The sequence below is a fragment of the Calonectris borealis genome, chromosome 6, assembly GCF_964195595.1.
Source record: "Calonectris borealis chromosome 6, bCalBor7.hap1.2, whole genome shotgun sequence".
Lineage (NCBI taxonomy): Eukaryota > Metazoa > Chordata > Aves > Procellariiformes > Procellariidae > Calonectris > Calonectris borealis.
Genome location: NC_134317.1, coordinates 12,268,470 through 12,293,375, shown reverse-complemented (window position 1 = coordinate 12,293,375; position 24,906 = coordinate 12,268,470). Strand labels below are relative to the sequence as shown.

Sequence of the window (24,906 nt, the reverse complement as noted above, 5' to 3'; positions counted from 1 at the left end):
TGCAAGGAGAGAAGTATGGCAGGAAGGAAAGGGAGGGGCTTTAATATATAAGCATAAAGCCGCAAAGATTAGGCCAAGAAATGCACAACTGCTCCAGAAAAAAATGCGCGGTCTTCCCAATGTTAATGGAATGTTTCCAGATTTGATCAACCATAAGTGCAATAATGCACAGAAGGAATGCATTAATTGTAATCTTGATTTAATCGTCAATATTTGCAAGAGGTGGCTGGGAACAAGAAGACTAGTTAATGTCCCCTTAAACAGTCAGAATAACTCCTTCAGAAACTAAAATCCTGCAAAACCACAAACATGAAATCTTTCATGACTAGGCGTACTACACAGCCAGACTGTCTAGAGCATAGGCTGAGAATGATCAACTTCAAGCCATGTGACCCAAGTAATGAATCTTCTTGCAAGCCTGTAAAGTAATCTTCAAAAAGAGACTGGGTTTTTGCTAATTTTTGGAGCTCTGACCGATTTTTCAACAAAACCCAGGCACTGTAAAATGACTTTCATTTGCAGTCCTCCCAGGTCTCTGGAAAAGGAAAACTAGCCTTTCAGTATGTTCCTATTTAAAAGGTGAGGAAGCTGCTGCTCAGTTACTTCAGCAGAGGGGATCCAGCTGAAGAAGCCAACTGGGGGAAAATTTCTAGACGTTTAGAAGTGGTCTCTGGATTTTAGAAGCAAAATGTTTCCCATTGTGGCTTCTGTGGGTTGAAATGACTGATGAAACAGTGTATTTGGAAGATGTGGCCAAATCCAAAGTAACCACTTTCTGCAGCGTGGCTGGATGACAACAGCTTTTGTTGTAGCTGGGTAAAACAGTGTTTTAGAAATGCCCAGAGCTGTTTACAAAGGAAGAAAATTAAATCAGCATCACATAACTTTTAGAAACGGTCCCTTTTGTACTGTCATGGGCGTGAAATGTAGAAGTCATGCGAGATCATACTTGAAGCCGCTTAAGCAAGAAAGGGCTAGTACTGCAAGCGCAGGAGTACGTCCTATCACTTTTGGAACCTTTGGTGGAAGTTTCTAAGAAGGTCGACAGAATAGATTTAAAAAACATCTCAGTAATTTAAAATATTAATGGTGAACATGTGTTGTAACTGCAGTTAATTAAGCGTTGATAAAAGAATCTGAGCGTAAACAATTACACACTCCCTAGAATATTTCCTGAGTGGCACTAACAATAGCAGCTCTTCCGTACATGGCCTCAGACAGTCTGCATGAACGGTGTCTGAGGCTCCTCGGCGGGTTTGTGGGGCTGATTCCTGCCCCTGTGTCCCCAGCCAGCTGCTAGGAGGGAGGCTCTGCTGTAGTGAATGCGCTCTGAGCCCGGCTCTGGAAGCAGTGCTTTCTCAGGGGACGATCTTAACCCTTTTGTAAGGATTAGGGTTGGGCTATGAGACGGCAGAGACAAAAGTGGAGTAAGGACAGTGATGGCATGCGAGGGGGTGTTTAGCGTGCGTTCACCGAACACAGTGACTGAATGGGGCTGGGCTGTGACTCCTCGGTCCATACGCGCGCTGCTGGCTGTTGTCTCCGTTGACATTGCGGTCGGCATTGCTGCCTACGCTTGCAGAGGAAAGGTAGGTATTTGTGACTCCTTGAGCTGGGGCAGCTCAGAGGCTTCTTAACAGCATAGCAGTGGTTGCAGGACCCTGTTCAGGAACACTCCTGGGAAGAACGAGGAAGCTGGAACAGGCAAATGCCTATATTTGCTCAGTATATGTTACACTGAGCAAATCGGATTGATGATGAATAGTCTTTTTAAAATAAAAATAGTAAGTTTTTTCTGAAAGAACTCACTTCAAAATCTGATCTGAGCTTGTCATTCCTTAGTCAATGGCTGCTATGACAGTAATCACTTAAACTCTAGCTTCATCCCTTACAGGGAGGCTCCACCGCTCTCTCGCACAGAGGGTCATGGTTTAGAAGCTGGACTAGGTGGCAACATTCCTGTGTGCTTGGTATTACAGAGGGAAGGTGAAAATCAGTAGCCCTTAAATTTCAAGCGCTCGCCCAGGGGCCATTGTGAGACATAAAAATGCCATGGTGAAAAATTCTTTGAACAGAAATGCAAACTTTGGTTGGAGACAATGCTAGTGCTGGAGAGAGCCCCATGTCATGGTGAACTGCTGCATCTCCGCAGATGGGGAGGGAAAGAGGATGAAGGTTGAGGGAATGTATGGGAACATCTGCAGAGAGCAATAATTCTGTGTTGTCTGGCTGAAGCCTTGGGGGGCAGAGCAGAGTTCTTGGCCCTGCTTCGCTTGTGTTTCTTGGAAAGGGGGCACTGGGGCAAGGGTGATGTTGGGATGATCTTAGTTCTGAGACTAACTATGAAAGAGAACTGGCATTCCTAGGGGAACAAAGAGAACCTGAAACTGATGTTAAAGTTATTTATATTCTAGATTATGCCAAGAAAAATACTTTACACTTAGCTTAATATCATAATTGCAAGTCCAAAACCATCACTGCTAGTTTCTAAATACAGAATAGAATCTGGGAGGAGGCAGTAAAAAAATATATGTTTTGGCTGTATGATTGCAGCAGAGAAGTAGCCAGAATTCATCACGGGCTTGGACAAAACCAGGAGTCTTAAAAGAAATAATACTTCTAAGTAGTCTTTAGACATGCAAATGCTTAAAGGGCCTATAAACCACATAATGTTAACTGTAGCACAGATGGCCACTATGCTTTAACTAGTTTAAGCTGCTCTTTTTCCAGTCAACAAAGCACCATTTTTACACTGTCTTTGGAGCACAGCGTAAAAACTGTAGTAATGGATGTTCACACATGTGCAAAAAGGAGATTTTCAGCATGCGTCATTGCTGGTGAACTTGCAATACTACTGGTGTCACTTCATGACTGGGGGTTGTTGCGCGGCTGTGCGCTGTGACTGAAGTCTTGTGTGTGGCCAGGACAAAGATTTAAGAGTACAAGTGGAGAACCTCTGGGATAATATTGTCTCCACTCTGTGTCCTGATAAACAGAATATGTCTGCAAAAGCATTTGGTTTTCAGTTCAGCTTGGTCTTCAAACAGCATGTGAAATCATTCACTGAAGATGCATTTAGGTATGACCACAGCCTCTGTGTAGAGCTGACGTTCACAGTTGACACATCTCGCTTACAGATGATTTCATTCCTGAAAAAGATCCCCCTGTAACTGTGGCACTTCTGTCAGGCGTTGGAAGGGAAAGCGGTGCATGACCATGGGGATTGGCTAACCCACACTGCACAAAGATAAGCCGATGAATACTGCTCTCCTCACAGCTGCACCAGAGTTTACTGGGAAGCCTTTGAGGACTCCTGACATTAACAGGGGATTGCCAATAACTGAAGGTGTGGACTGCTTACAGAGAATGAAATCATCTGTAAACGAGATGTGTCAACTGTGAACTTCAGATCTACACAAAGGCTGTGGCCATACCTACAGAGAGGTACCTTTCCCTTGCCCACGCTGCAGAAACAGATGAAAAGAGCTAAAGTGAAAACACTTACAAAGGCTGTTAAAGATTGCAGAAACAGTCCATTTTCACAGATTAAGAGAAATCTGGAGACTAAAAACTGAGAAAACTATTTTCTTCTCTACCAGAAGGATTTCTCAGCTTATGCACTATGTGTGTGTATATACCATATATGCACAAATGTACACCCTTAATAATAAAGAAAAAAAAGCATCAACTATTCTTATGCTGAAGAAAGACCTGATCAAATGTAATACTAATTGAAGGCTGGGGGAAAGACCAGGTTGTCCTGTTCAGGCTCCTGTCCGGTTACAGCTCAAATCGTAAGAACAGTCATGGAAGTTACTGTCACTCTTGATTTCATCTTAAAAGTAGATAGGCTAAAGTAAGCTCAGCAATTAGAAGTCATCTGATATTTGTTTGCCTCCCCTGTACCTAAGGCTCTGCAGGCAAAATCCCTGGCTCACTCATATAACTATAGACTAGTGAATATCCCTGAATCTGGCTGAAGGAAAATTGACTCTAGGACTTCGGTGTGCAAAAAAATTACTGAAGGAATTCGCTGAATTTTGGGGAAGATGGACACTAATCTCTAACACTATTTGCATTAATCTTGATCAAGAACCACTCGAGATGGCCTGCCAGAGCTTAATCGGAAACAGGTAATTAATGTGGGCAGTCTGATCTACCTACGATGGTTTAGAGTTAAATCTGTGTTTGGACTAAATTGTCTGTCATACCCACTTTAATACCCCGAAGCTGACTTGACATTCTCAACTCTTCTTGTAGGTTCTGGTTCTGGTGCGGCAGTAGGTGTGCAGACCTGTCCTGGCTGGCCCATTCAAACTTGAATATTCAAACTCTGCCTTATCTGGGGAGATCATTGAAGTAACTAAACCTATGATTTTTTTTTCCCCCTTAATCTGTTTCTCTGATCTTACCAGTCAGATTCTAACCAGGGAAATGTTTCTTTCCCTTCTAAGGAAAAAAAATCACCCTTGTTAAGGATGCCTGTTTAAGTCAATGACTTCAGAAAGGTACTTGAGGCACCAGTAGCAATCACTGTTATTTTGCGAAATGCTATAAAACCTTCCTTCCATACAGAGCTGAATGATGTTGCCACTTGACAGAAGGGGTATCCCAGGTAGCTTATTTACACACAGATGCACTGGCTTCACTTCAGCAAATAAGGCATCTTTGTTCCTTATGAAGTCTTTGATCGGCTAGGACAGAGTAGTAAGGCAGCAATCCTTTGTGTCTGCAGGGAGCTATCGCCATTCCCCGGTTGTTTGAATGAGACACTGGATTATAGACACTCATTGCTCAAGAAATCACAGCAGGGAATTATATATGAGTTAAACTCAGGTATCCTGGATTCTGGAATATCGCCCAATCTTTTCCCTTTTCCATAAGGAAAAGGGTTCATAAAAGGAAAATGACTGTTAAGAGCTTGATTAAATGTGTTTTAAGAGTTCCTTTCCACATCACTGGAAAGTGCAGATGTCAACTTCACAGAATATGCTTTGTAAAAATGAAACTCCTGTAGCTTCTCTCTGTGGCTACAAGAAAATCTAGAGGAGGCTACATAATCACTGAAGTTGCAGCTGCTGAGCTGCTCCTTATAAGTAAATCCTTGGAACAGGAAAGGTGTTTCACAGCAGCTATTACTGAACATAGAACAAAAATTTCATGTTGAATATACAAATTTCATATATCCCTTACATTTGGAGGCTGATAGTGATGGACAGAACCTGAAACCAGCTTTGCTGGCCAAGTTGGAAAGTTCTCCTGAATACTTGTTCAGCTGTATGATCTGCTAGCTACCTGTGATAAAAACTCCTCAGCCCAACTAGCTGTGCTTTTCTCAACTTGGCATCATAAGATTCAATTGTAAATCTTTGTACATACTGAAAATATACTATAAAATAACTTACTTATAACTACTTACAATACAGTGGAAGAAAATTTTAAGCTGTTTTTTCCATGACCACAGTAGAACAGCAGGTGTGGAAGAACATGGCTTCAGACACGGAGGAGATGTTCCTTTTTGAACTGTCTCTGATATCTCATGGCCGTTCATGCTACTGTTAGCCTTGCTCATTCAAACATCACCTCCTGACTACAGAAACTGAGGCACCACAGCTGGTTGCCCTTGTCTGATCCTTCAGCTCTGAGTGAGGTCTTTTCTGAGACAGTGAATTCTGAATTTAAATACTACCTTTTTTTCCCTTAGAAACAACAGCAAAATTCCATGTACAACACAAAAATTACTTGCATAGTTGACACTGGGGCCCACTTCATTACCATATTCTCTTGCCTCTTCTAAGCTGTCCTAAAGTATCCTTAACAAACCTGGAACAGAAATGGGGCTTGAATTCTGTTGCAAAGACTCCTCTACCTATCATGACTGTCCCTTGTTGTAGGGATGAGTCCAAAACCAGAAGTCAATTGAAGATTGTATTGCTCTTATCGGAGTGGTTGGCATGAGTACTGGATTTACACAGGTGAAAATTGTCCTGCTTCCAAATAGAAAGTTACAGTAGCAAGTGTAACCAGGGCTGGTGGAGAAACAAAGTTTGGTGTTGGAATTTAGCCAGGTAGCTCCATCAGTTACATGAGACTGAAAAGTTCTTAAATGTAGTGTGGAAAGGAAGATATCTAAGTCCCTGAAAGATACAGGCCTGAAGTCTACTTGCTTGCAATAAGGACAAATGCTAATAACTCCCAATTTACGCAACGACAAGCACTTGTCTTATCCTGGATGGTGAAGAGCAGCAATATAGGCTGCAGTATGAGCTACTCCAATATTCCAAGCGTTGGTGTTGACAAAGGTGATGCCTTTGGTCCATAGTGATTTCTACCTCGTACTGCGGGAATGAGAAGAAATAACTTTTAAGCTGTTTTAGGCACCAAAGATAAATATTTCTTTCTACTCAGTCACCTAGGATCTTATTTGCTATGTACTTCTGAGAATATGCTAGTTTGAGTGGTCAAAATGTGCAGACTCTAGGATTTCCTTTATGTTCTGTAGGTATTATTTATAACATGTAACACATTAAAAGAACGAGTTTGTAAGAGATGTTATCATTATTTATCTTCTGTTGAGCCTTACTGAACACTAGAGCTATGTTGACTTCCACAGTTTCAATGTCCTTATCTTGATTTGAATCCTGGAAGCCCTTCCCACCTTTTAAAGACTTACATATTTGATCTTGCTGGCTTTTGCTTCCACAACAGTGCACATTCATAATGCCCATATATGGGAAATTTTATATTTCATTTAAAGTTGCTATAACTCTGATTGACATATCTGAGTACAAAACAAAGAACTATATTAAAGACGACTTCTTCTTCCTATTTCTTCTTCTTAGCTTCTCCTCCTCCTAAGAGAAGGATTGACATTACAAATCTGCTCATATCTCATTATCCCCAAAAAGGTTTTCCAGTAGTCATCTCACGCTTTGATAGAACTAACTTTATAAAGATGAACAGGACATAAGTAAGATGGCGTAACACCTTCCCCGTTGAGATAGAAGTGAATGTAAATGCTCTCAATGCGAGAAGAACGTGCTTGGGCATCGTGACACTACAGCTGCTTTATGCAGATTGCAACTAACTTTGGCCAGGACAAATATCCTCCTTCAAATGGAGTTACAGACCTAGCCACAAGAAGAAAACTGAATTAGTTTGTCTAGTAATGAATATTCTTCCAACCTTTTCTCAGTCTTCTCGTGAGTTTTAAAGAGTAGAATTTATTGTAGCTTGTCTTTAATCCATGCCATAATCATCGTTTAAATCTTGCTTTGCTTCTACACTGAAACTGCTTGTAAATACTTAATTAAAACGTGTTCACTTTCATACCATCAATCTGAGCACGAATAGTGTGGAGAGTAATAAGAAATCCAGGCCAAGCCTTAAAAGCATTCTAAATCACTGAAGTCACTATTTAGTCTAACTTTCCTTTTTCGAAGCAGGAGTGCCAGTTGGCATCTTCTGTAGCATGTGTTGTCTTCATACCTTTTTATTGCTCAGTTACTTGTAACTAAAATAATCACAGAACTGCTCCACAGCACGATGTATGGATAGTGCCCTAACTTTAAAATATGCTCATTCAAGCAACTGATCATGGAAAAAAAAAAAATTCTTCAAAGTGGTAAATCTTGAGACTTTTGTCCTAAACATAAAAGAAGAGGCCAGCACCAAGAAGCACAGTAATGTTTTCTAGGGGGGGGAAAAAAAAGCAACACTGCAGAAAAAGCAGTCTTAAATTCAGGTCCTTATACTGCCGTTTCCTTTCCAAAGTTACTTTCCCTGAAAAACCGTGAGTCATGAAAAACAGCATTCAAGCACTGCTAAGGGTGTAAGGACAACAGAATGATAGCAGTAACACCATCTTCCCGTACCTGTAACTTAAAAACTTGCACGATGCATATTCTTGACATTGAGATCTGGAAAGTCCTGTCAAGGAGAACAACGGATTGGGATCATCCCCCCCTATGCTCCCATTCCTGTGAGAGCCAGTTTGGGTGACTCAGTCCAGACTCTCTGTATTTATGCCCAATAGATGTTTGACACCTCAACAACTGTGGAATTCCCATGACCTCCTCACACTGTATATTCTAGTGCTTCGCCAACTGTACTGGTTTGCCAGCTTTCACTAATGCCCGATTTGTCTCCTTTGTGTCAGCTGAAGCCTGTTATTGCTTCTGTTTCTCACCATCAGACTGTTCTGTGTTTATCTACTGGTACTATATTCTCTTTTACTTTAGATAAAATCAAGCATCTGTAAAAACTATGACATAAAACAGAACTGTAGAAAAGAACAGAACTTTGATGGTTCTTTTCTTGCTCTCATCTGGACTTTCCACTTCATCAACTTCTTTCTTTAAGTACAATGCTCAAAACTGAGAATTGAATTTTACCAGTGATGAGTGAAAAAGGATTACTTCATGTATTTTATAGGACCTACCATATACTGCAAATCCCGTATGATGGCTGCATTTTTTTTTTTTTGAACAGCATGATCCTGACTTATCAATTTTAACTCTCAATATTCCTGCAGAGCTGCTCTGTAGCTAGCTCTTCCCTGGCCTCTACCTGTGGAAATTCTTGCCCGTGTATGGTCCCTGCAACTGTTCTTCAGGGAACAAAAAAAATTGGTAAACAAGGACATGTAATCTAGCCTTCTGCACCAAAGTTCCTCTTTAAAGAAAAAAAAAAAACAGCTTGAAGAGATCCACCTAGTCAAGGCAGAACACTTTTTAAGTTCAAGGCAGCTCCACTTTCACCAGTTAAACTCCCACTTCTTGATTAAACTTAACTTGGATTAAGAAGCAATGCAGCTGAATAAGAAGTACTGCCCACCTGCTTCTTTGATATTGACACTACTGTTTGCACACTTTCATGGTGAACCAGAACAAGGAGCTAATTTCTTGAAATACATGGTCATAACCAAGGAAAATAACTATGCATCCAATTTTATAACAGTAAAATTGTAATGAAATAAAAATTTCTCTTTATCACATCTGTAACTGACTTCAAATGCATCTCTCTCAATGCTGTTCTTACTACTTTGAAAAAGCACACAGAAAAACATGCAAGTGTACTTTATCATTTAATAGAAAAACTGTATTACTAACAGCACACCGGTTTCTTAAACAGTTATCAAGTGCTGTTCTAAGAATTAATTTTGCAATTGAAGAGTATAAACTAAAAGTCATAATTTTAAAAAAAGGTATTTATACCAATTATTTCAAGTTGTACACATCAAGGGAAGCAGCAGCAAGCTTAATGAGGAACAAATCCCATCCATAATTTAAACAGCTAGGAACAAGTCATTTCATACAAAAAAATACAAATATTCCTATCAGTACCATACCTACTAATATACTTCAGAAAAACTGAAATAATCCAAACAAGTGCACCCCATTTTATTTCTTCATACTCATTGTTTCATGCTATTTTGTAGAGTTCTTTGTAACCTAGCTATGTTGGCATCCAAGGCTGCTAAGCTATTCTTAAAGTCCTCTTCATCTCGAGAAGTGAATGTTGAGAAAGAGGATGCACTCCATTCAGACTTCCCTGATATATCATCAAATGAAATGGAACTGAAATCAGCTATTGCACTGCCTTTTTTCTGAGAAATCTCTTTCTGAAATAGCATCGGCACGTGAGGGTATGTACCAGGCTGAGGTTGGTCTGGTTTGTCTGTAAAGTCTTTTGCAGCTCCACTTGGAGTGCCTTTTGGCCTCACTGGGACTTTGTCTCCTTCTGGCTTCACTTTATCCCCTGTAACTTCAAGCGTGTTTTCCATAGTCTTTTTCACACTGTACCCAGCACTTAATTTATCCAGAATAGTTGGATCCTTTGCAATCTCACACCCATTCTGCTGCACAGAGTTTGAGAGCTCACAGTGGTAGTCCAATGTCTTACAAGCTCCTCTACTTTGGGGTAGCACACCAGTTCTTTCAGAGATTGGCTGCTGTTTTTTAGAGGTGCTGCTAGTCAATGGAATATAAACAGTCTCATCCAACTTGTTTTGGTCATCTAGTAAAGTCCCAGAATCACTAACTGTTTCTGCATCTTGCTTCAGTGAGGCTAGTAGTATTCTGGGAGCTGATGTTCCTCCTCCTGAGAATGTACTGTTTATTTTACTTCCCTCAGCAGCAAAGTTTTCATAGGTTAGATTTCGCATTTCTAATTCTCCACTTTTATTTGAGAATTGAAGTTCTGTATCTGTCAAAATACGATCCATTTCTAATTTTTTAAGGTAAGTCATTACTGAAGTACTCCCAGGAAACGGATCGGGTTGCATCTGCTTTTCATGGTCTTCCAAAAGAGACTTTGAGAGACCTTTTTCAGGTTTGGGTCTAATGTTGTCTACTGTGAGGTCAGACAGAAGCTTGGCCATACTGCCCTGCAAGGTTCTGTTAAGATAAGATCAATTAATCAGATTTAAAAATAGTCACTAAAAAAAAAAAATTTTAAAAACTTTTATGTAACACCAAATCATTAGATTTATCAGACTGTGGCAAAGTTTTAATTCTCTTTCTACATAGCACAACCCAATGAAGTTCTCGAGATTACCTGCTTTGAGTACTGCAAAATGAAATAAATTGATGTCAAGAAACTGTTACAAAGCATACAGAAACAGTTATCAAAATCAGTGAGAAATTTTTTTCTGAATTATTCTTCCCATTGCATCTAAATAAAAAAATATAATGCAATAATTTTCTCATTTTCTGTTTTGTACATCAAAAGAAATGAACGCTTAAATGCTTACATATAACAAGCATGTAATAAGACATAATTATACTACCATCTGGTGGTCAGTATAGTAGTCACAGAAGTGTGCAACGTGTCTAAACTTCTACTAAAGAATCTGAAGTGTTGATTAAAAATATTCTTCCATTCCAATCAATATCAACTATAAACAAGACAAACAACAGTTTAACTTCCTGTGCCTATCATGTCCAAACAAATTTTATGTACATCCCACTTTGCACGTCCAAAAAGCTATTTAAGTCTCCCAGCTTGCCACTATACTCATCATAAAAGACCATCATGAAATAAATTCATAGTAATAGTTCTAAAAAATTGTGAGTAACATCACCTTCATTCAGCGATCCAAGAACTCCCACCTTTACCCATAATTAGTATCTGGGCATAAGCTACTTCAAATGTGCGTACAATTAAAGAAAGGACTGCTCATTCCCACAGGAAGAGCTTGTTGTGGGTCCTGAAGACAGATCCTTCTGCGAGTTCTTTTCAAAAGAGACCTACTTCTGAACCAGTGTAAAGAAAGAAAGAAAAAAAAATAATCCCTCCTTAATTCAGGTTAAGAGTTAGTTTCCAAATTCTACAGCTTCAAGGGAAATATCAGTAGGTTTTCAGGTCCATGCACTTCCCATGGACCTCCTTATCGGCAGTCTGCTATTAAGAGTTAAAACTCGGCACAAGTTACGGCAGATAGCATTTTACTTTACAACAGAACTCAAGTCATGGAGCATGACAACTGTTTTAACAAAATTATAGCACCATTTTAGCAAAAGAAACTACAAAGAGAGGTTTTAGCCTACATGACCTCCTACCACCAAGATTACAATAATCCAAAGTATGGGAAGGAAGAAAAAAAAAAAAGCGATGTCAAGAGACAAAAAATAGCTTAGCCCGCCAACAGTACCTGGTTAATTCACGCAGTCTGTTAACTTCTGCATCACGCTGACGTAACGTTATGCCCAAAATCTTATTTTCTTTCTCTGAAGCTTCCAGCTTAAACTGAAGGCTCTTCATGTTTGCTAATGCCTCTTCCACTTCTAAAATGCCAAGAAGAATTTACCTAATTATTTCTTTTAAGTTTTAAAACACTAAATGAACAATAAACAAATTCAAAACACGTACCAATCTTGAGCTTGGTGGAATGAATGTCATAATGCTGTTTGTTTTCAAGCAATTCTTCTTCTTTATCTTGAATATCTTTTCCAAGATGTTTGTTTTCTTCTTTCTGAATTTCTATTATTTTAAGTAGTTCTTCATTTTTAGCCTGCAGTGACTCAAGGCCTTTCAGTGATTCTTTCAATTGACTCTGGAGCATCATATTCAAGGACTGCAAAGAAACTACTACCAAAGTAAAACATAAAAATTTTAAGTGTTTTGTGTGGTACAGTTTGTATTTCTAAATCAAACTAAGTTTTTAAATAATCTTAGTAATATGAATTTTGCTTATATACAAGATTTTTAGAGGCAGCAAGATAAAACTCAAGCTTTCTTCTTAATTATCTGTCAACTTAATTTTAAGACGCACATAAGGAAAAATAAAGTGCTTGGCAGCTGAAGAGCTGAGTCTCAGTATGTGGAGTCTGAACAGGCACAACAGTCATGCAAATGCAGCTGCACGATTAGACCCACAACACAGTTCAGTTGCCACTAAAGGCCACAATACATACTGTTATTTTTTATTTATATATCTATATCTTTATGTCTGCATCTATTTAAATAAAGCTTTAACAAAAATGCCCCTAACAAGCATTATTCTCCATTAGTATTTTACATTCATAGTTGCAGCTCTGTCCAGATGTCTTCTCACTTCTTTCTTGTTCCCCGAGTTGCTGGTTTAATATTCTTAGTCTCCTAAATGTGAATTGTGAAAAAGCACAAATTCAGAAAGTACAGAATAAATTCAAAAGCACTGCATTTTAAATTAGTTTGGTAAGAAGCTGCTACTGAGAATTAAATGTCACAGAAAGTTTCAGAACTATAAAGAAGTTTTAATAATGCATTTTTCTTACATTCCTATATTTCTTCAACACAAAAGACCCTTTGCAAATTCTGGTAAATATCTCTCCCTCTGTTCTGAAGTAAAGTGCTACCCAGTTATGTATTTGAGAGCTCCCCTGAAATGAGAGACATTTTGGCATTTGAGAATAAACTACAAAAAGAATATAAGCAGGCTAACTACCTTGATATTGCAGTTTTCAGAGATAATGATACCTTGATCCCCCCTAGACAAAGGCCCAATCACGATGTAACTGATGCTACTAAAACATCAGTATTAACTGAAGTCTTGCCATGTGTTGATTATTTATTTTTAAACTATATAGCCTTACCAACACACTTTCTAATATATAAATACTGCACAGACAAGAATGAAAGGGCCATAACACTTGCACCATAACATTGCTAAAATACGCAATTTAGAACAGACCAGTTAAAGATGCTTTAGGCGCGTTTGCAGTAAATACAGAATCACTGATGAGTTACTAACCTACGCAGTTGGGCATTTTCACTTCTGAGGGGCTGTAAAGCTAGTGCTATTTCAGCTTGTATATTCGTACTTCCCACTACGGCTGGGAGCAATGATATGCAGTCTTCTATTTCACTCATCAACCTTAACATTTCTGAATCATCTGCAAGAGGTGAGGGAAAAAAAGACCCCATAAACATATAAACCTGTAATATGACAGTAATATTTTATATGCGATTAACCAATCTACAAAGTGATATAATAATATCTACTTTTTTTTTCCCCCAAGAAAACCTCACCTTAACTAAACTTACTTATTTAAAATTTTTATGCTTGACTATGAAAACTATGCTTCAGGTTCTTGATAAATCACAACCCACCATCTCTCCAAACAACCTTGGTGGGATTGCTGTTGCAATCTGTCTACACTGCTCCCTTTCTCAGGGGAAAACACTGTACATGAAATGAGAACAATCTTTATCCTAGCTGTTACAATAATGTTAAAATACTCCAAAAAATAATTTAATACTTATCCAGAGTGAAACATGAAGCTGTTAAAGTTGTGGAAAACCACTCTAAGATGTCACATATCATCTGACACATAAAAGTTCCAGAAACTGAAGCGCTCACTCATTTAACACAGCTCTTGTGTTATTTGTATGTAATCACCCTACTGCGCAATGAAAATGTCCTCACCTTGATCTGTTATCAGTGCTCTGAGCTCTCCCAGAAGATATTTTACAGTCTTAACTTTATGGGCTGTTTCTTCTGGACTTTCTTTTCTAAATTTTAGAACTTTCTTCACAAAACTTGTCTTACAGCTTGTATCTCTCACTGGGGCTACGTCAAGTACATTCAATCCGTCCTCTTCACTGACCATGTCCTCACTGTGTTCTTCAAAAGTATCCTCCTCTTTGTTACTTGAAGCATTCTGTTTTGCTGGACCATGATGATGGTGCTTCTGTTCAGTCCTGCCGTTCATCATTTCATGTGATTGTAACAGGGCCAGGTGAGCTTGTATGCATCTTATCAAATCTGCTTCTTTTATCTGTTGCTCGTGGTTTGGGGTCATCTCTCTGCCAGGAGATGATGGGATGAATGTAAGCACTGCAGAGTTACTTGATGCACCTGATGCTATACAAGGGATCACACCAGGAAGAGCAGTGGCAGACTGTATTTGCGCAGCAGTAGTAGGAGCAGCAGAAACTACTGGGCAAACCACAGGTCCTCCCATCTCTGGCACATATTCATTGCCACCGCCTACAGGAACATCCTGCATAAAGAATATTCATATTAAACAAAAAATTAACGTGGATTTTTTTTTTAAATACTAAAAAAACCAAAAAACCCTCGTCTGACTCAATCTAGTCTTGATCATTCTTTGCAAATTATAAAAACAACTACAACTCATTAATTGCATAATTTTCCAGTATATTAAGGAGTAATTAAAATGTAAATCTGGTTTAGATTACCTTTATCTTAAATGTTACTGGCAACATTAAAGCACAGTTCTTTTTCAGCTGTTCTGTAAAGAAAAAACCTCAGCAGTGTTTTGGGGTGTGTTTTTTTTTTTTTTTTGCTTTATGAAAACTCATTCGTTGAATCAAACCAGAACAGGGAAGAAAAAAAAAAAAAGACAACACTGTTACCTTTCAATATTTTAAGTAGATGAATTTCTTAAAAGTCAAGGACAGCACTAGCTATACATGGACGGCCTGCAGATGGAAGGTAAGTTACAGTTTCAAGGTGCAAGCCCTTTACCACATTTCCCAAGGTGGCAGTTGGTACTCTCCATTAGTTCTATTCTATACCCTGAAATACACAAGTATTTTAAAATGTGCCTCTAAGATAATACACAGTGTCTGAAGAAATAATCAACTTGATCACTGGCAGGGAAAAGCTACATATGAGATATGATTTCTTTTATCAGGAGTTGGTTAATGATCCTAATGTGCATTACTAAGAATGTGCTTATTAACAGTAATGAATAATTTCCTGCACCTTCCACGTTTGCTGTCCATTACAGAATTCACCATGCAGAAACAAGCAGCCAGTTGAAATGCCTCTAATTTCATTTTTTGGTGTCTATATAAAATATATTTTAAATAGCAGTATTTTCTCTCATTATTTATTCTGTTCATCACTATAGGTTGAAATATGCAATTTTTTTTCTTTAAGGAAAATTATTACATAAACCCAAGAAAACCCCCACACTTAAATAAATGTATAAATAAATAAGCAGTGCTAATTTAGAACATTTATTAATAGTCAGAATCAAACTTTTACTTACTGATTGAGTAGACAAGAGATTAGCTGACTGCTGCAGGGACAGAGCTGATGTGGAGGTAGGTAATCGATAATTAAAAGCTGTAAGATTTTGACATCCTAAAAGAAAACAACACTTATAGATCAGGGCAATATTGGGCAAAACTCGTACAGTAAAATAGCAGGCTCTACATTAATAGTTCCACTAACCGTGATTTGAGGTAGGAAAAGAAGTTACAGTAGGAATTTCATTACTGTTCTGTGGTGGTTGGCCAGTTATCAGAGACATCTGAGTTTGCACATGCTCGCACAGTTTCTGATGCATCACAGGAGAGTGATGACTGCAAGGCACGTGAATTGGTTGAACCATCCGATTCTGTTCTGCAGTGGAAAGTTCTTTCTGAGTAGAAGGTGTGGTGGACAAGGCAAGTTTTCTATCTGATATTGGCACTATAGAGAAAAGAACAAAAAATCCAGCTGAAGTTGTCTGTCTTCTGGATCTACACAAACCCATTGGGTCGTCAGGCAGACTCTGGCAGGTTCCTTTGAAAAAGAAAACCAAAAGACCCTACAGCCTAAGATTCCAGTCAGTTTTTTTCTCACCAGCAAATTAACCCATTATTTTTTTCTTCTAGACAGAGCAACCTAACCCAGTTGGACAGACTCTGTCCTTGAAAGAAGAAGAGAGATTTAATCCTACAGAAGGCCAGTTCCAAAATGCAATTCTTAAAATCTCTGCTTAGCTGTTTCCTAAGCTTTTAGACCATTCAGAATAACCCATACCAAAGCACTCTCCGAACCTTATTTTCTTATGTTGGGTATAATTAAAAACCCGTATTTTTACAGTGCTGGAAAGATATCAGCTATGTGCTCACCTTCCACAGTTGACCAAATAGGCATTCTGCTACATACCTAGTCTACAGACCCCACCTGTCTACTGGATTAGAAATCACACAAAAGAAATGGGGTGGAGAGAGGCAGAAATGCTAATAAAAAATAAAATATTTCAACTTAGAGCAACTCAGCCTAGAGCACTCCATCCACCTTTCCATTCAAGTGCTCTGGCCACTAAACCATTTGAGTTCTTATTATTTATTGTAACACTTTCCTGTTTCCAGAAACTGATCTTAGAGAAAAGCCTGGCTGGACACCTAATTCCAGGACAGTTTACAGCTGCGTATCCCAAACGGAGACCAAGCACTGTAATGCTTCACTGTCCAAGAAAAATGAGGCATGGGTATTATCATTCTCCTCCACACTTCCTACCAGCTAAACTTGATGATGTTGATATTTGTAAGTGCAGTCAACTTTCTTCCTTGTACATGAAGTTCAAATATTTGTGAATTTTAGTAACTGTTTAGTAAACATTTAAGGTTTCTAAAAGGCAATGAGTAATGTCTACATCCTTTTGTGGATCCAGCCCTGGATCAACCTATAACAAATGACAACAATTACCTGAAGCCTTGTTATATCTCAGTAAGTTGAGGAGTCTCTCAACGTTGTTTGAGAAAAAAAGCAAGCCCAAGAAAGCCCACTTACCAATTTCTTTTCGGACGTGGGCAGGAGTAATGTTTTTTTTCAACCCTTTCTTCTTGGAAGTATTTCCTTTGGTTAGCAAAGGCTTGGAAGTAATTTTAACAGAAGTTGTTTTCCCAGGTTGTTTACGGATAGTCTCCCTTCCTAGTATGAGTTGAACGAAAAACTGGTCAACAAAACAAATCAAAACAAAACCTAAAAAAGTAACTTAAATTTTCAATCGGTACAACCTGTAGCCTCATTTTGTAAGATATTCTTCAGCAAAGCTGCACAACGGTCAAGTCCATTATGAATAGTATCAACCTGCACAAAGAATACTGCAGTCAGAAAATGAGTATCATCGTTTTCTTTCAGCAAACCAAGATACTATTTTAGAGGTGAGTGTTCCCCACTCTGTCACCTGAAAAAGAACAACTGATAACCAGCAAAAACATGTCATTTTCCATGTATTACTTCGCAATTACATGAAAGTTTGCAAACACACAAATTTTGCAAAAAAACTAAATTGTCTTCTTGCACACATGTCCATTTGCTGGATTTTATGTTTTGGTAATCCCATGTGTGTGTTTTTTATTCCTATTTCCATGTACAGTTAAGCTATTATCTACAGCCTATTTCTATTCTGGAGATACTCAGCACTACACAGAAAACAGCACTGCAGACTCCAAACAACTCACTCTTTTCGGCACAAAACCTAACAAATATGACTATACTTCTGCAGGGCCAGCTCTAGTCCATAAACAGCACAGTTGTGTTTGCAAAATATATCCTGTGCCTTAATGAGATTTGTCAGAGCCAAACTCACTGCACACAAAGCCAACTTGGCATGTATCTGCAAGACGCAGTATAGACACTCTTGCTAGCTATTTCTAGTCCAGATGCAGTAATATCTAAATTAACCTGTTTTTCTTCTATTATTCAAGGTATTCCAATTTCCCTTCTCTTTAGAAAACAGAAATTATTGTATTAAAAAGTCATTTAATTACCTGATCATCAGAGTCAGTGGAATAGAGTGAGTATCCAGACTCCACATCAGAATGACACGCTTTTCTTAAGCCAAACCTGAAAAAGTCAAATTCACTATTTATACTACCTCCTTAATATGCAGCAAAGTAAAAAAATTACTTTCATTCAATAATAGCAAACTAAAGTAAATTAATTTTATGAAGAAACAAAATATCTTTCTCTTCCTGAAAACTCTGCGTTGCTGCAACAAACATGTTTAGCAGATATTAACAGCTTATGTCAAAGGAGAATTCAGCCTTTACTCAACAGTCTTACATGCAGCTAGTAACTATACAAATTCAATCTTTTATAAATAAAACAGGCAGAGAGAGTCAACCCTGCATTTCTACAGGCAAAACTTCTATTCAGTTTGTGTCTGTCTATTCATGGGCTGCCTAGAACCTGGCTGTACTGCCTTTCAGCTAAAAACATCTTTTGATATAAATAAAGAATTTTTGGCTAGTTGTGAGGTATGACAAGTATAAAGTTCCCAAACGCTCAGATGTACACTCAATCTTAGATAGTATTCATGATTAAGGTCTTACTGTTTTCTTCCATTTGTTAATTTAGCTGCTCCTGTTAGCCTTCCAGAAGACAGTACCTGTTGATTACAGAAATATACTTTGATTTTCATGAAGTGCTTTCACAACATAATTGAAGACTACCATTGCCCACTAATTCCATGAACTTTTGCCGAGGCAGATCAGTTAAAGGTAATTTACAGCTCTGAGAACAAGGAGGGGGCCCACTGCTGCCATTAGGGCCTGCATCTTGTAGTTTTCATTTCACAAAACATGCCTTTGCAGCATGAAGCTTCATTAATTTCACAGCATTCTACAGATACAGAAATTCACTTCATGACTCGGTCAAGGGCTGACATACAAACATACGTTCCAGAGTGAAACCAAACTCTATAAATACACACTTTGGGGATTTTAAGAATAAACTATGGTCGCTGCTCAAACCACAGATGCACCAAGGTGGAAGAACGCTCGAACGGAAAGCTCGCTGCGGTGCCCCTTACCGACACACATAAAGCCGCTGAGCCCTGAGGAAGGGCTGCGGGGCTAAGCCCAGGAAAGCAAAGGCACTGAGTACCGGAAGGCCCGACTCCCCCTCAGGAGTCGTTAGGCTGACCGCCCAGCTCCCCCCCGCCCCGAGCAAGTCAGGGGTCAATGAGGCACCTAAAGAGAGGGCCGAGACCCGACTGCAGACAAGGAGAGGCTCCACACGGCCCCGCTCCCCCGGGACCCCCGCCCGCACGCACCTTGCCGGGCCGCGGAGCCCCCGGCCTGGCCATGGCCTCAGCCCCGGCGACGCGCGGGGGGGGCCACCCGCCGTCCCGCTCTGCCCCCGCCCGCGGGGCGCGCGCCCCGCGCCGACCAATCCCGAGCCTGCTTGGCTGACGGACGGGACGGCCGTTAGGGGAGGGGCGGGGCTAACGCCCCCCTGACCCGCCCCATTTAGCGATTCCTCGTTGCGCGCCGGCGGCAGCCGGCGCGGGAAGGGGAAGGAGCGGCGTTGCGGAGCGCGGTTGGGGATTGGCGGAGAATGGGAGTCGAGGAGCCAATCGGAGGAGAGAAGGGGGAATGGGCGCGGCTAAGGCGTGCTGTGAGGCTGTCAGCGGTTGTGGCGGTTGGGGTGTGAGGGGCTGCCTGTTCCCGTCGGTGCTCAGCGGTCGCCCCTCGCCCAGCCCCGGCACCTGCCTCTCTGCTTAATACGAAAAAAATCACCTCAGATAGCTGGGTCTTCCCGTCCCAGTGCTGTCCTCCCATAGCGTGCTGTCTGATGCCTTGGGGATCCTTCGGGAGCAGCAGGCCCTGTCGGGCTAGGGCTCCGTGCACTCATAACATCCGTGGAAAAACAGATGGGTGGGCCGCCCTGAAGGAAAACCAGGACGTCTGTGTGGGGGACTGCTCATAAACACTACCTTGTGGCTTCTACTTGCCTGTGCAGTCCGTGTCCTGCAAGTCCTCGGGGGCACAAAAGGTAAAAGCAGGCTGGTAGGAAGTCCAAGGGAACTGCTGATATTTTGTGTGCAGGCTAAAACCGTCAGTTCTTTGTTCCCCACGCTGGCTTCCAGCTAGTGCTAAATCTTCCTCTGGCAATCCCTGAAAACATGGATCATAAAGGATGATGCCTCAGGTTTCACACACGCATACACACACACACAGAGAGGCATATTAGTATTCTGCATATCTTTGCTTTTATTAGCTGAATAAATAGACCTTCTGAAAACATAGAATTGAAAGAAATTACATTTACTCAGGCTGAAAATGTGGTTACATTACTATGTTATTAAGAGTACTAAAGCAGAAGTGCATATAAATATTCAACGTCTGTGCTCTCCCGATGTGTAAATTGTGTTGTTATTAGGTAAGACTGTGTTAACATTTGCACTGAAACTACGCTGAACTTGAAGTAAAAGATATTTATCATCTTGTCAAAAAAACCAGAAGGGTTTTCTGGCAGGAATTTGGAGACTGCTTCAATTTTTCTCTTTGAAAAATTTAAAATATGAAGATAACTGTAATAAGAGAACAGCTGAAGGAAGGAATATAAACTAGAAAAATGGAAGAAAATGAAAAGAGCTCATAAAGATGTGTGGCAACTACCAAACCAGTGCCAGAACCATTGGTATACTTTTTTTTAAAGGGTGCTTATGGAATTTTGTGGATAAATTCTCATTGAACTGATAGATGTGAGTGCAGCAATTTAAAAAATTGAGGAAGAATTATCCCAAGTTGTTTAGCAACAAGTAACAGATATAAAAAAAACAATCCCCCTCCAAACCACAATCCCATCCTTTGATTTGACGTATTATTTGAAAACACATAGAACAACACTTAATTTTTTCATCAAAAGGAAAATTAATACAGAAGGCTATCAGGTTCCATTCTTGTCAACTAACCATTTTGAAATGATGGATGGAATAGCACGATTGTCTTGTAAATAATTTCAAAAAATGCAACTGTAAAGATGAAAAAATTGCAAAAAGAATTAGAATTCTCATGAAGTCACAGACCTCCAAGTGGTCAGTCTTTAAAGAAAAGTACAAGCTGTCATGCTTGTGATAAAACTACAAGAGTTAGCAGCAATGTATTCTGAGCATAGAGTTAGCTATTAGCAGTGTTAGATATTTTTTCTGACTGAGATTGGCTTTCTTCATTGAAACAGTTTGGGGAATCACTGAATGTCTCTGGACCTGTCTGGTTGTTATGGTAAAATTGTGATTAAAAACAGCTTATTCTTTGTCTTACATGCTGAAATGCTTCAATGTCATGTGCTGCATTCATACATAATATTATATTGTTATTCATACTCATGATCAAGCGATGTTTCAGAGAGAAAATTAAATTCCATTTCATTCCATGCATTTCATTACACCAATTTAATCTTTTTTTTCTGTTTGACAGATAACTAACGTTCCCCAAACATTTCCAGGGGCACGATTTTGCATGTGGCTGAGGCCAGGTTTGCTCAGCCTTTGGGAAAACAAACTGAGGCAATCTTCCAGGTTCCAACACTATTTGGTGTAGAAATAATGCTAAAGGCAATTAAAAAAAAAATCTAGCAAATGCAACATAAATAAAAGTATAATGATAAGCAGCATTGTCCTGAGTAAATGAAGGGGACTTCTTGGCTTTCCACGATTTATCTCAAATTTAAGGTTGTGCCATATCTAAAGAATTAGTTTATGTAAAGAAATAAGGATTATATTGCTGTTAGTGGGGAAGAATAATAAATTATTTTTACAAATATTGTACAATGATGACCAAGTAGTGAAACAGAATGAAGTGTGGAGTATGATAGCCTAACACAGGTCATCGTGCATTGGACTATCTACACAGAAAAAACATGTTACAAACTAACTGAATATTAACTCTACTGTGACAGAACATGCTCTCCCTACCAGAAGGTGGAAGAAAAGACTCAAATCATTAACCAGGGAAAAGCTGCCTGAATTATGAATAACTAAAACATATATGTAGTTGTATTTGCAATCTTAATGCTTGAGGTGTTGTCCATGTTGCATGAAGCATCACTGAAAATAACAAAAAGCTTATTCTTACCCTAAATAATTTACAGGTTAAGTTGAAATACCAGAGTGATACAGCAAACTATATACAAGACTGATGTGCTTAATAATGACGAAAAAATAAATATACTTAGAACATAGCTTTCGGGGACCAAAGATTTTTGAGGGAACGATTCTCAGATAAAGTAAAACAAAGCTCTTTCATTTCAGGAAGGAGAGAAAGCAAATGAAAGGAAGCCAATAAAGACGAGAGAAGACATTTGTCAAACAATCCAGTTTCATCAGAAAATGGGGCTTTTTCAGTACCTACCTAGGAAAACCAAGTCATGTTCTCATTCAATGTAAGTTCTGGAAGTCTCCTGCTACAAGTACTAAAAAGGTCTAGTGAACTAATTAACCTGAGCATGACCAAGCACTAGCACAAACTAATATTAAGCTTTCCTCTTGAATGGGTTACAACCAAAAATTTGTGTGGACTTAACAAGGGAGTATGTCACAAAATTAGCAGCTTTTTATGAGACAAGTAGGCCAAGAATATCAACGATAACTGGTTATTGTTTAAGAATATTTTGGTAGGCACCCAAACCCCTATAAATCTGCAATTAAGAAATAAAGCTACAACTTTGCTAATGGAAGGAGGATGAACAGTTTTTTTTTGTCTGTCCACTTATCCTTCAATCTATGTATAACAAACAAAAGGGGAGATGAATAGCAATGAATATGTAGTTAAGAATACAACATACAGAAAACAGGTACTTCATTTGTCAAAGACAGGCTTAAGGGATGTCTTGATCACAGTAAAATACTATTAGAAGAAGCAGAAATTTAGTAGAGAACTTTTCAGTTTGTTAGATAAAGATATAATGAGGAGATTAAGCTGGATATTATGGACCCTAGAACTGTGGTGCAATTGTAAAATAGGTTTGACAATAATACAGAAAGTGTTCTACTCGATTTTCAATGACTTAATCAAAGATACACTTTAGTTCAATCATACGTATTGAAATCTGCAGCAGGACTCGCTGCATGGAAGACTCATGATCTGTGACGTTCAGAAGGCCTGTCATCAAATTTTGATTTTGTGATGTATTTGGAATGCTTGGGTGTATAAGCCATTGATTTCTTCTTCCTAATAGGTAAATATAGTGGGAAAAAATCAAAGGAACTTAGCTTTGGCCTGCCCACGTTTAAGTGAAGTATCTTATGCAAAGTGTATTAAATGCTCTTCACGTCGAGAAGTTCTCACAAGGGCAAGATCATAAGGGTGTTGGGTTGTCACTTGTAGGAAACATCGCTAAGATTCAAGCTGTTTTGACCTTTCTGAGCTGATGACAGTTTAAATAACAACCCAGATTTTTCAGAAAGCTGGTGACATTATGCTGCAGAAAGTACTTGTGCATGAGTTTTGAAACTCACAAGATGGCGCCACGTGAACATAAAATAATAGGAACCGCATTTAAACCAAAAAGTGACTCGTTATTTCCTTAAGATAAATCGATGCACATTTTTGTTTAAGTAACATTAGGACAATTCCACTGGTATTTTATAGAATTTTTGTCCATACTTGTCTTTTCAGGCAATCCTACTGACGGGAATAATGTTTCCTAAGTGAAAGTGTATGTGTGAAAATAGTAATTTTTGACTAAAACTTCATAGCACTATTTATTTATTACTCTACTAAATATAAAGTCTACCGTGACATCAAAATGATCTTTAAAACACATATACTATTTTCACAGTATGTAAGTTTAATAGCAGATCTAGAATCTGATGGCTTTAGGGGAAGAACAAACTCTAACAACAGAAGAATTTCTCAAAACGGTTCTCATTTTCATTCTAAGTTAGAAAAAGAAATGAAGCAAGATAAGAACAGCAAATAAAATATCTAAAAAGAATTGACTCTAATTAGAGTGTTTGTCCAAATTTCCCATGAGGCAAGTTTTGGAATTAGCACTAGCGATGAGAGTATTGAAAACAAGGGTCAATGAAGTTTGTCCCACCAAGGTTAAATCTTGTAACTCTTGTTGTGTGAGGAGCAGATTCATAGATAAGTAAGTTATAATATCTGAGAGACTTTTAAAATAATATACTTCTATTGCAAACAGCCAATAGACCTTTATCCACAAATTTCTGCTTGGAGCTTTAACTTCCATTTGAGCCGTACCAGATCATTCAGATGATTTCAGGAGGTCCCTTCCAAGGTAAATGATTCTGTGATTCTGATTCAGAACTTTTTTATTCTACTTTTTTTTCTTCAAGTCCACTCTTGATTGCCTCAGTGTAATCTATTGCCTTGCTCACATCCATGGCCTAATCTCATCTGAATTAAAGCTTTCAGCTAGAAAATAGTTGGTTATACCAATATAATAACAGTGCTATTACTAGTGCTCTCCTAATCCTCCAAATGGCCCCACGTATGAATTATGGAACTATGCAGTTTTCAGTATGCCAACGTTTGCCCAACACTGGTATTTGGGATGAGAGAGGGGGGTCCTTTCCTAAGATCTGGAGGTGAATCAATCACAGCAATACATCTAACTAGTCATGTCAGCTCAGTAACCTGGTTGTTTTCCACTGCTAATAGAAAATCACAAATCCGTTTTCCTTTCTCTATTAAATGGCTAAAAGAATTGAAGAAGCAACACATCTAGGTACTTTTTCTGAATTCATAGTGACATCTGTGACTGTATTTGCTGGGTTGTCAGCATTAACTGATAGGCTTTTACATTCCGGTTTCTTAAGGTTATGCGAGAAGACTGCAATCTGCTTCCCATACGAATTGACTATCAATTGCCATGAGATCCAAAACCACCACCTGCCCTTTGGTTTTCTTAGTAACTGAAAACAC

General features: G+C 39.0%; 1 protein-coding gene across 1 annotated transcript; it reads right to left on the bottom strand.

Annotated features, from left to right (window-relative positions):
• Positions 1 to 9,055: 9,055 nt before the first annotated feature.
• On the bottom strand, positions 9,056 to 20,574 carry CCDC14 (coiled-coil domain containing 14). The gene is made up of 13 exons (XM_075152846.1): positions 19,287 to 20,574; positions 18,565 to 18,620; positions 18,001 to 18,076; positions 17,245 to 17,317; positions 17,018 to 17,158; positions 15,689 to 15,928; positions 15,504 to 15,598; positions 13,910 to 14,486; positions 13,235 to 13,376; positions 12,521 to 12,600; positions 11,872 to 12,090; positions 11,654 to 11,786; positions 9,056 to 10,397 (listed from the first exon to the last, which is right to left on the bottom strand). Exons 1-13 carry the CDS (start codon positions 19,317 to 19,319, stop codon positions 9,416 to 9,418), a joined length of 2,847 nt encoding a protein of 948 aa, XP_075008947.1. The 5' UTR covers positions 19,320 to 20,574; the 3' UTR covers positions 9,056 to 9,415.
• Positions 20,575 to 24,906: the final 4,332 nt, after the last annotated feature.